The sequence below is a fragment of the Berghia stephanieae genome, chromosome 9 (assembly GCF_034508935.2).
Source record: "Berghia stephanieae isolate SIO BIC M18660-M18661 chromosome 9, UCSD_Bste_1.3, whole genome shotgun sequence".
Lineage (NCBI taxonomy): Eukaryota > Metazoa > Mollusca > Gastropoda > Nudibranchia > Aeolidiidae > Berghia > Berghia stephanieae.
The window spans coordinates 2,986,119-2,997,092 of record NC_088368.1 but is presented as its reverse complement, the minus strand read 5'-3'; the positions used below and the strand labels follow the sequence as shown (position 1 = coordinate 2,997,092).

General features: G+C 40.9%; 1 protein-coding gene across 1 annotated transcript in view; it reads right to left on the bottom strand.

The window, feature by feature from the left end:
- Positions 1-3,316, bottom strand: part of LOC144979508 (LIM/homeobox protein Lhx9-like) — a 78,167-nt gene extending 74,851 nt beyond the window's left edge. Inside the window, exon 1 of the mRNA XM_078926203.1 lies at positions 2,953-3,316. Coding sequence (XP_078782329.1) covers positions 2,953-3,256 — 304 coding nt within the window. The 5' untranslated portion in view covers positions 3,257-3,316. The remainder of the gene's footprint in view (positions 1-2,952) is intronic.
- Between the last annotated feature and the right edge of the window lie 7,658 nt (positions 3,317-10,974).

The window sequence follows — 10,974 nt, the reverse complement described above, 5'->3', positions numbered from 1 at the left end:
ATCCATCTATCCATCCATCTCTCCATCCATCCATCCATCTCTCCATCCATCCATCCATCCATCATCTTCCACATCCTCCATCACATCCATCTCTCCATCCATCCATCCATCCATCCATCTATCCATCTCTCCATCTCTCCATCTATCCATCCATCTCTCCATCCCTCCATCCCTCCATCCATCCATCACCCCACCACCTACACATCCACTCCATATAGAGACAGAGAGAACTCACCAAGAACTGATCCTGTTATCTCCCCATGCCATAACGTTAACAGATTGATCTGGTCAGCGGAACGGGAAAGTGACCCCTGTCAATCATCACTCAAGTGACCACGACTACAATGCACCCTTTTCGCTCACGCCTAATCACACGTCTAGGTGAGTACTCCAGCAGATCTATGCACGACTTGACAGATGGAAAATCCAACGTGCTCAAACAGTCTATCTCGCTCACTGCTAAGGAATTTTTAAAATAATATTTGTATAGTTAATTATAGTGACGTCTATTTCTTTCCTCTGAAAACGACGAATTTTTTAACATTTCAAGTTGGCAGGTCTGCTTGACAGGCATAGCAACAAGAGGTCACGGAGGAACCATCAATGGAAGGAACGAAATTGACGTCACTCAGCTCTTCGTCATTGTCTTTAGGCAGCCATTTTAATGATTAGTTCTCATTAACTTTTTTTCAATCAGACTAGAAACGTTGAAAGTAACACGGTCGGCGGGGCTGTTGTAGTTATTTTACTTAATCACGTAGCATACTACAACTCCTATGATCATCTTGTGCAGAACCTCAACAAACTTTAGCTTTTATATAGCGCAATATCTACTAAACGTGCTCAAATCGCTTTACAAGGGGTCCCTGACCAACAGCAACACGTAACACGTAGAATAAGACATGACGCCTGTCAGGCGATGTTACTATTTTTTCCCCACAGAGACAACGCTAATGACGGCCTGAGTTTTACACCTGAGTACGGTGAGAGAATGTGAGGAAAAAGCCTTTTCCAAGGACTCAACTACGCGCCGAGTGAGGCTGGAACCCATGACCTTCCGATCCGAAAGCGAGTGTGATTCATAGCACAAGACCACATAGCCGCACATAGAATACAATGACACTGGGTCGGCCGTTTGTTTGCATGCGTGCACAATTTGCCAAAGAAATGCACACCTTCCCTGGTATTCTTGATGTTTGTTTGATAGTCGTGTGTGTGTGTGTGTGTGTGTATGTGTGTGTGTGTGTGTGTGTGTGTGAGGGAGGGGAGTGCAGGGTAGATGATGCGTGAGCATAATATTATTGTTATTTGTTTTAGATTAGGTTAGGTGGTCTCCGTGAGCTCATAACGCACGAGCATCAGAATCATTCTCGTTGGTTGTGAGTCCAAGATCAAAGAATGTTATTGGTGAGCAAATGAAATGATGGGGTATGAGAAATATGAGATTTGGAGTCTTGGTTGCAAAAAGTTGTGGTCAGGGCAATAGCTTACAAGTCTAAGGGCCGGGAGTTCAAAACCAATGTGACAATTTGTTTGATTTCTTGTTTGCTTGTTTGTTTTTGTTTGTTTCTATGTTTGTTTGCTAGTCTTGCTTTGTTTTGTTTCTTTGCTGATTTTTTGTTGGACAAGTTTTGAAGGCACCAAAAATTTGTAAGTATTCTTGTTGGTGTGCTGAAAACTGAGAAAAGAAGGGATAGATAGATAGATAGATAGATAATAGAGTAGAGAGAGAGAGAGAGAGAGAGAGAGAGAGAGAGAGAGAGAGAGAGAGAGAGAGAGAGAGAGAGAGAGAGAGAGAGAGGGGTGAATGGAAGTGACAACTTTAAGGAGATGAGGTTGAGATAATATAAAATGACACATTGTGGTTGAAAGGGCTGGGGATAGATAGATGGATATAGGTTGGAGATAGGAGAAAGAAAGAAATACAGATTGATTGTGTGTGTGTGTGTGTGTGTGTGTGTGTGAGATAGATAGATAGATAGATAGATAGATAGATAGAGAGATCGAGATAGATAGATAGATAGAGAGATCGAGATAGATAGATAGATAGAGAGAGAGGGGAAAGATATATATATATATATATATATATATATATATATATATATATATATTAGATAGATAGAGAAAGAAAGAAAGAGAGAGAGAGAGAGAGAGAGAGAGAGAGAGAGAAAGAGAGAGAGTGAGAGAGAAAGAGAGAGAGAGAGAAAGAAGACTACTAGTAGAGAGCTTATCAATGCATTCGGTCTATTACACCCAGAGGCATGTCGGACTGTCCAGGAATGTAACCTATCTGTCAGTCTATCCGATCTGAACCATTCGTTGTTTGGGGATGGGATTGGTTACAGTCTATCTATCTATCTATCTATCTATCTATCTATCTATCTATCTATCTATCTATCTATCTATCTATCTATCTATCTATCTATCTATCTATCTATCTATCTGTCAGTCTATCCGATCTGAACCATTCATTGTTTGGAGATGGGATTGGTTACACTCTATCTATCTATCTTTCTATCTATCTATCTATCTATCTATCTATCTATCTATCTATCTATCTATCTATCTATCTATCTATCTATCTATCTATCTATCTATCTATCTATCCATCCATCTATCTATCTATCTATCTATCTATACGTGTGCACGCACATTTACCTGAAATATACATATTTCTCAAAATATAGATTTGGTGAGAGTTATAGACACAACGAGAAACACACAGAGTTTTTTTTTTTTTTTGAAGAGACAGAGCAAAATGGAGAGAGAGAAAGAGGCAGGAAGAGAGGAGGAGAGAGGAAGAGAAAGAGAAAGAATGAGAGAGAGAGAAGAGAGAGAGAGAGAGAGATAGATAGATAGATAGATAGAGAGAGAGAGAGATAGATAGATAGATAGATAGATAGATAGATAGAGAGAGAGAGAGAGAGAGAGAGAGAGAGAGAGAGTACTCACTCAGAGGGCCACCACATCCATCACTGTCAGACATCGGGGATTTCCGTTTTCTCGGCCTTCCCTTCGCAGCGCCTCCAACTCCATTGTAAAAAGGCATGGGCCCTCCTCCAGGGCTCGAGGCGCCTTGGCCTCCGGGGCTCATACTGGGAGGCATTCCGAATTCCCCGTGGAACATGAGCTCATAGTCCATCCGGCAGTAAAGGAGATTGTCCCGGATTCCGTACTGTTCACCTGACTTTAAAGTGCGGTTGCAGGCCGAGCAGGCGAAACAAGAGATGTGGAAAACATGGTCCTTGGCCCGCATGATGAGTTCGTTGGCTTGGATGGGCAGCTGGCATCGGGAACAGTTTTTGATGGCGAAACGTCTGTAGGGGTTTGGTGGACACCGTTTGGGATTTGAGGTGGTTGGAGAAAAAGAAAGGGTGTGTGTGTGTGTGTGGGTGTGTGGGTGTGTGTGGGGGGGGGTGGTTGAGGTGTGTGTGTGTGTGTGGGGAGGGGTGTGGGAGGGTGTTGAAGTGGTGAGGTGAGGAATGTATGTGTGTGGGTGTGTGTGTTTGTGTGTGTGTGTTTGTGTGTGTGTGGGGGTTTGTGTGTGTGTGTGGGTGTGTGTGTGGGGGTGGGTGGGGGTGGTTGAGGTGGAGAGGTGAGGAATGTACGTGTGTTGAGATGAACAACAAGAGGGAGGAGGGGGGGGGGATTGAAATATTTTGAGTGTTTGTGAGTTGTGTATAAAAAATGGAAGGGGGGAAGGGGGTAGGGGGAGGGGGGGGGGGGCAATTGAAATATTTTGAATGTTTGTGAATTGTGTGAAAGAGGGAAGGGGAGGGGGGGGGGGGGGTAGCAGATATCGTATTTTTGTTTTTGGAATATTTGTTTGTTTGTAGGATTTATTTATTTAATTATTTATTTATTTATTTATGTTTGAGTGGCGGATGGGACGTTGATCATAGGAGTTTATGTAAACATTTTTCAAAGTGGTTGCGTTGTGTTAATTTCGTTGATAAATTTGCATTGAGAGGGTGACAATCAATTTCCATCATTATCGTCATCATTGAATTTGTTGATGTCGCCATCGTCGTTATTGTTATCATCATCGTCGTCGTCATCGTTGTATTATTATTGATGTTGTTGTTGTTATGAATGACGTTGATGTGTTGATTGATGGAATGGCGTTGATTTCAAGATGAAGGAGGGAAATGGGGGGGGGGGGGGGGGGAAAAGATTAATGCAGAATTATTCAATATGATGATGATGATGATGATGATGATGGTGGTGGTTGTGATGATGATGACAATAATGATGATAATGATGATGGTGATAAAAAAGATAATGATGATGACAATAATGATGATAATGATGATGGTGATAACGATGATAATGATAATTATTACGATGATCACAATTAAATGTTTTCTGATCAAAATCAAAATGTCCAAAAGTGTTTTGTGACAACCCTAACAGACTGGAAGCAGCATAGCAGTATCTTTCTCTACTCTCCACCAGTATCGCTTTCCACACGTGCTTTCGTGGGTGAGCTCAAAAGGCGTGGAGAAAGTTACGCCGTGCGTCCCAGCGGGAGCTAGGATAACATCTGGGCTGTTAGAAAATCTTTAAATTTCTTGAAAGAAATTCTTTCCTCTACGCCTCGTCCCTGCGTTTCTCATCTTTAAAAAAAAATCAATTTTAGAAGAGCAAAATTCGACAAACTCTCTTCTCTAACCCGACAAGAAAATAACAAAACAAAACAAAAACAAAATAAAAACAATCTACCCCCCCACCATGCAACAAACAGAACAAAACAAAAACAAAACAAAAACAATCTACCCCCCCCCATGCAACAAACAAAACAAACAAAGGCAGGATACAGGACTGAACAAATGTGTATGAAAGGTGTCAGCAACAAAGCAAGAAAGAAAAATACAATTAAATAAATAAACATCCCAAAAAATCAGTCCATCTCGAATGGGAATCGAACCGTAGACCTTCTGATTTCTTAATTTGATATACAAACAAAAGCAGCGTGGTTTTAGCGCTACGGTCTTTGCTTCATACCCGAAAGGTACTGAGTTCGATCACAAGGCCGCTGCGCTGTGTGGCCTTGAGCAAGCAAGTCACCTCGCCCTAGCTCAATTTGCACTGCGGCTGACGCCTGGGTTATTCCAGTCTACCCTTGGAATAGTTTCTAGAGACAAAATTCCCTTATCAGACGAATCAAGAAAAGTTTATTTTAAAATAAATGTTATTTCTAAAACAAAACAAACAAATAAACAAACAAAAAGCAAAAAAACAAAACAAAAACAAAAAACAAAACAAACAAAAAAAAAAAACCAAAAAAAAAAAAGAACAAAAACAAACACAAAAGCAAAAACAAAAAACAAAACAATCACATCACTAGAATGGAGTCCAAAGGAGACATGAAGGAGATCAATAGAAAGAAAGGTGACATCCTTTGGGTGGACTTGAAAATATAGTTCTCCAGTTGGACCGAGGGCGACGTGTACATATATACAGGTCCGACATCCGAACATCCTTATGGGCCTAGTTTAACATTGTTGTAATGGACAATATTTTGCGGCATTTTTTTGAGACTTCCATTACAACAATGAGCCCTTAATGAATTGGGTTATGAGACCTGCAAATAAGTACACGTCAACCTAGGAGGAAGTTCAAAGTCTGACAGAGAACAGAAGTCACTGGCACCCCCTATCTATCGACCTCTGGCATAATGTGTTGATGAAACACCACCCAGCTCAATTCGGGACTCGAACCAGGGACCTTGAGGTCAGAAGCTGAGTATGTCCTACGACAAAACAAAACAAAAAAAAAAAAACAACTAACCTTGAGCTTTTCTATCAATATCCACTAAACGTGCTCAAAGCGCTTTACAAAGGGTCCCAGACCAGCAGCAACAAGTAATACGAGACATGCCACTTGTTAGGCGATACTACATTTATTTTCTCGACCGAGACAAAACTGTTAATTGCCAGGTACTCATTTCACACCTGAGTACGACGAGAGAATGGGAGTAAAGAGCCTTTTCCAAGGACTCAATGTTGCACCACTCAGGATTCGACCCAGGACCTTGCGATCCAAAAGCGAGTGTCATACAGCAAGCCACACTCTAAAGACTCTTGACTTAGTGTCAAGACCAGATGCCTAACCGCTCGATCTCGCACATCAGATGAACATTGAATGCCCTCGACTCGTGACGAGGAGATTATCAAACACCTTTACCGTAAAAACATTAAAGCACAGGCGGCGATTAAAATCTCATAATAATTTCTGGTTATCGACTTCTCAAGAAGGTACTCATCTTCACATGCATGTGTGCGCACGCACGCACACACGCACTCACGCACGCATGCTCGCACTTACGTACACCTCTACTTAAACGCACATCAAGTCTTCCTCTTGCTCGCTGGCAAACGATTCTGTAGTTTTTGTTGGACAAATGAAAACAAAGACAAAAACTTGAGCTTTTAAATAGCGCCATATCCACTAAACACTAAACGTGCTCAAAACGCTTTACAAAGGGTCCCTTACCAACAGCAACACGTAACATGTAGAACGAGACATGACGCCTGTGAGGCGATATTACAATTTTTTTTTTTGTCAGAGACACCGCTGTTAACGGCCAGGTACTCATTTTACACTTGAGTACGGTGACAGAATGTGACTAAAAAGCCTTTTCCAAGGACTCAACTCCCTCTCTCTCCCTTTTCCCAATTCTCCCTTTCACTCTAACTCTCTTTCTCTCTCACCACCAACCCCCTCTCTGTCTGTCTCTCTATAGCTTCGCTCTCTCTTTTAAACTCTCTCTCTCTCTCTCTCTCTCTCTCTCTCTCTCCTCTTTCTCATCTCTCTCCTTTCTCCCACTCCCCCTCTCTCTCTCTCTCTCTCTCTCTCTCTCCTCTTTCTCATCTCTCTCCTTTCTCCCACTCCCCCTCTCTCTCTCTCTCTCTCTCTCTCTCTCTCTCTCTTTCCTCTTTCTCATCTCTCTCCTTTCTCCCACTCTCTCTCTCTCTCTCTTTCTCTCTCTCTCTCTCTCTCTCTCTCTCTCTCTCCCAAATTCTCCCTTTCACTCTTTTCTCTCTCACCATCCCCCCTCCCCCCTTCTAAGCCTGTCTCTCTAGTCTCTCTCTCACTCTCTCTCTATCTCTTACACACACACACACACACACACACACACACACATCACGTCTCAAAAAAACACCTTTAAAACCCATCATATCTTTTTTCCACCTTTAAATTTCCACCATCTCCCCGGCGTCCGTGGAAAATCCATCAAAAACCCGAGATTTCAACGAGGCCTGAACCATCTTGGCTAAACATGTTGACGCAAGAACAATTAGGGAACCACACGCAGTCTGCCTCCTGCCGATCGTTTCGCAAAAAAATCGTATTTCACTATTCAATAGTCTTTTATTGGTGCTATGTGTTCAAGTAAAATACTCAAAAGTTATGCCAGCCAGATCACACATTTAGTTAGTCATTCAGAGCCATTCGACTCATGGATCCGGAGTTTATCCAGGTTTATATAGCGTGAAACGGACAATATCAATTGCCTGCTACACTTTGGACAGGAAGCATATATCTTACAGATCCAGCTACGAAATCACTGCTGGGTAAAAAAGAAACTCACAAAAAATAATCGACTTCAGGAATCGATCTCGGTCCCTTTTCGTGTGAAGCGAGTACTCTACCTACTGAGCCATCGGACCTCCCCCCCTCCCTCTCTTATAAAAACTTAATATTATCAACATGATTTGTACATCCCCTTTTTAAGAAGTCATCATAGATAAAACGCTTGATTGTGCTTAATTTATTCTCCCAACAGGCTGCATGGAGCAACAAATTTCCATATCATACAGTAAAAAACACATGTCAGAAACCAAATCTTGAAGCCAAGTGCTACTACTCATTCCCACCTGAGTCAAGTGAGGTATTGTGAGATACGTCTTTTCAATGTCATGAAACTCGACGAGATCACGATCGCTTCGTCACTCGATCACATGTCACTCGTCAGCCTGTTGACATGACGGTTGTTTGAGATTGTTCTGGAATTCACGTTATTGATGAAGGATATTACGTAGATAGTATGCGCTTGGCTAAGAAGCTCACAACATTGCCATTCAGAAGAATAACAGACCAACACACAGAATATGTGTGTAATCTTGAACGTTTATAGTTTGGTTGATACAGTTTAGTGAGAAGTACTCATCAAAGTGGATGGCAAAAAAAAAAAAAACAACAACAAAAAAACAAAAACAAAAAAAAAAAAAAAAAAAAAAAACCCCAACAAAAAAAAAAAAAACAAACAAAAAAACATCACACACACACAAAAAAAACCAATAACAAAGACTCAACTATGAGCGGGATATGAGCGTAACTCAGCTCATGAACGATCTCCAATGGAAACCGCTACATGAAAGACGTTCCATCAACAAACTCCTCTTATTCCACAAAGCACAAAACGGAAAACTCGAGATTCCAACTCGCCATTTTAAACGGAGCAACAACAACAAAACAAGAAACTCGACATTTAATTTTGAAATCCCCCACTCAAGAAAAACAAACCATCATCTTTACTCTTTCTTCCCTTCCACCATCCGACTTTGGAACTCCCTACCAACCACTTGTAAACAAGCCCTTTCCACTGATGTCTTCAAAAAATTGCTCTCTGCTTCCCTCTAAACCCCCCCCCCCCCCTGCTATACTGAAAAGACGGTCATACAATCTTCAGCCTGGAGCTTTGGCCTTAATGGAAGAAGAAGAAGAAGAGAAGAAGAAGAGAAGAAAGAAGAAGAAGAAGAAGAAGAAGAAAGAAGAAGAAGAAGAAGAAGAAGAAGAAGAAGAAGAAGAAGAAGAAGAAGAAGAAGAAGAAGAAGAAGAAGAAGAAGAAGAAGAAGAAGAAGAAGAAGAAGAAGAAGAAGAAGAAGAAGAAGAAGAAGAGAAGAAGAAGAAGAAGAAGAAGAAGAAGAAGAAGAAGAAGAAGAAGAAGAAGAAGAAGAAGAAGAAGAAGAAGAAGAAGCAAAAGTGGAGCAAGATACCAAGAATAAACACCGTACGGTAAACCACTTACAATGCAACCGTAACCGCCTCAATGGGAATACCGTACTCCTCCGAAAAGATGGAGTGGTAATTGGTGAAATGGTAATATTATGGGGTAAAGATAAACGGAAATTGTTTTCCAATCAACGGCCCCGAGTCTGTTACTGACATGGATTGCCAACCAAAATTTATAAATGAGGTCTGCCGAAAAACTTTTTGTTTTCCAGGAAATTTGAATTTTGGCCAGATTGATAACCTTTACTTCCGGGACTTTATCGTCGAATTTCTTCTTCCATGACAATACCATTTTGACAGGTTGGGTAACATTTATGATGATCCCGTCGTCTCCCTCTCCCCCTCCCCCCACAATTCCGAAAAAAAAGAAGAGAAAAAGTTTATATAACAATATAGATAGTATGCGCTTGGCTAAGAAGCTCACAACATTGCCATCCGGAAGTATAACGGACCAACACACAAAACTGTGTGTATCCATGAACTTTTATAGTCAGGTTAATACAGTTCAGTGAGCATTACTCATAAACGCGGATAGCAAAAAACAATAACAAAGACCTGAGTGACGTCTTCTTCGAACTATCAATAACAAACATTATTTTTATAATATCATTTTATATTATAATCACAATGTAACTATGGTTTTCTTCTAAAACATGCTATTATATCCGACATTTTTGGTTTGATTGTAACGCCGAGATCTGTGGTTAAATCTGAGAATAGATTTAATTACAAACATTGGCAGTCACATTGTGTATCGACCATCAAATTATTGGATAACAATAGTCTGATTGTCACGTGATCTAATTATAGGTATCAGTCTAACGTTTGCAATTATAAATAGGATGATAAATCATTTATATGTATTTATGAATCAATAATCTAAATCTATAGATTTAGAGAAAGAAGTATCGTTTCGGGTTAAAATCTTATCTCAGCCAATCATGAAAAGAAAAAAAAAAAGAATATGAAATATTATGTTTTACCACGACGGTGGTTAGGATCGACCGGTTGGTAGGGCACTAACTTGACAACCAAAGGGACATGGTTCGAACCTGAGTGAAGTTTGATTATCTGTCTATCCATCCATCCATCCATCCATCTAACTATCCATCTAGCTACCTATCCATCCATCCATCCATCCATCTATCCATCTAGCTACCTATCCATCTATCTACCTACCCATTAATCCATCCATCCATCTATCCATCCACCAATCCATCTAGCCATCTATCTACCAACCCATCCATCCTTCTAACTATCCATCTGTCTACATATATATCCATCCATCTATCTGTGTATCTATCTACCTATCCATCAATCCATCTATCTATGACTCTGTATCTAGCTATCCACCAATCAATTAATCAATCAATTTATCAATCTATTTATCAATTTTTTTCAAAGCTTTATAACTTATATTTATCCATCAATAAAAATAAATCAAATAGCCAAAAATGAAAACAACAACAACAACAAACAAAAGCAACATCCCCTTCCCAAGAAAATAAACAAATTACAAACAAAACAGCAAAAATAAGGAACTAGCCAAAAACAAAACCGTCGCAGAGAAAACCTAAATTCCAAACTCCAAACACGGGCCACAATCCCATACCGTTCACGTGCCTTGTGGAATGTGGAGTTCTATTTGTGTGTGAGCACAGGTGTCACGTGCGTCTGTGTTGGCTGGTACTCACGTAGATGATGATGATGATGATGGTGGTGGTGGTGACGGTGGTGGTGATGGTGGTGGTGGTGGTGATGGTGGTGGTGGTGGTGGTGGTGGTGGTGGTAGTGGTTGTGGTGGTAGTGGTGATGGTAGTGGTGGTTGTGATGGTGGTAGTGGTGATGGTGGTGGTGGTTGTGATGGTGGTGGTGGTTGTGGTGGTGGTGGTGGTAGTGGTGATGGTGGTGGTGTTGTTGGTGGTGGTGGTTGTGATGGTGGTAGTGGTGATGGTG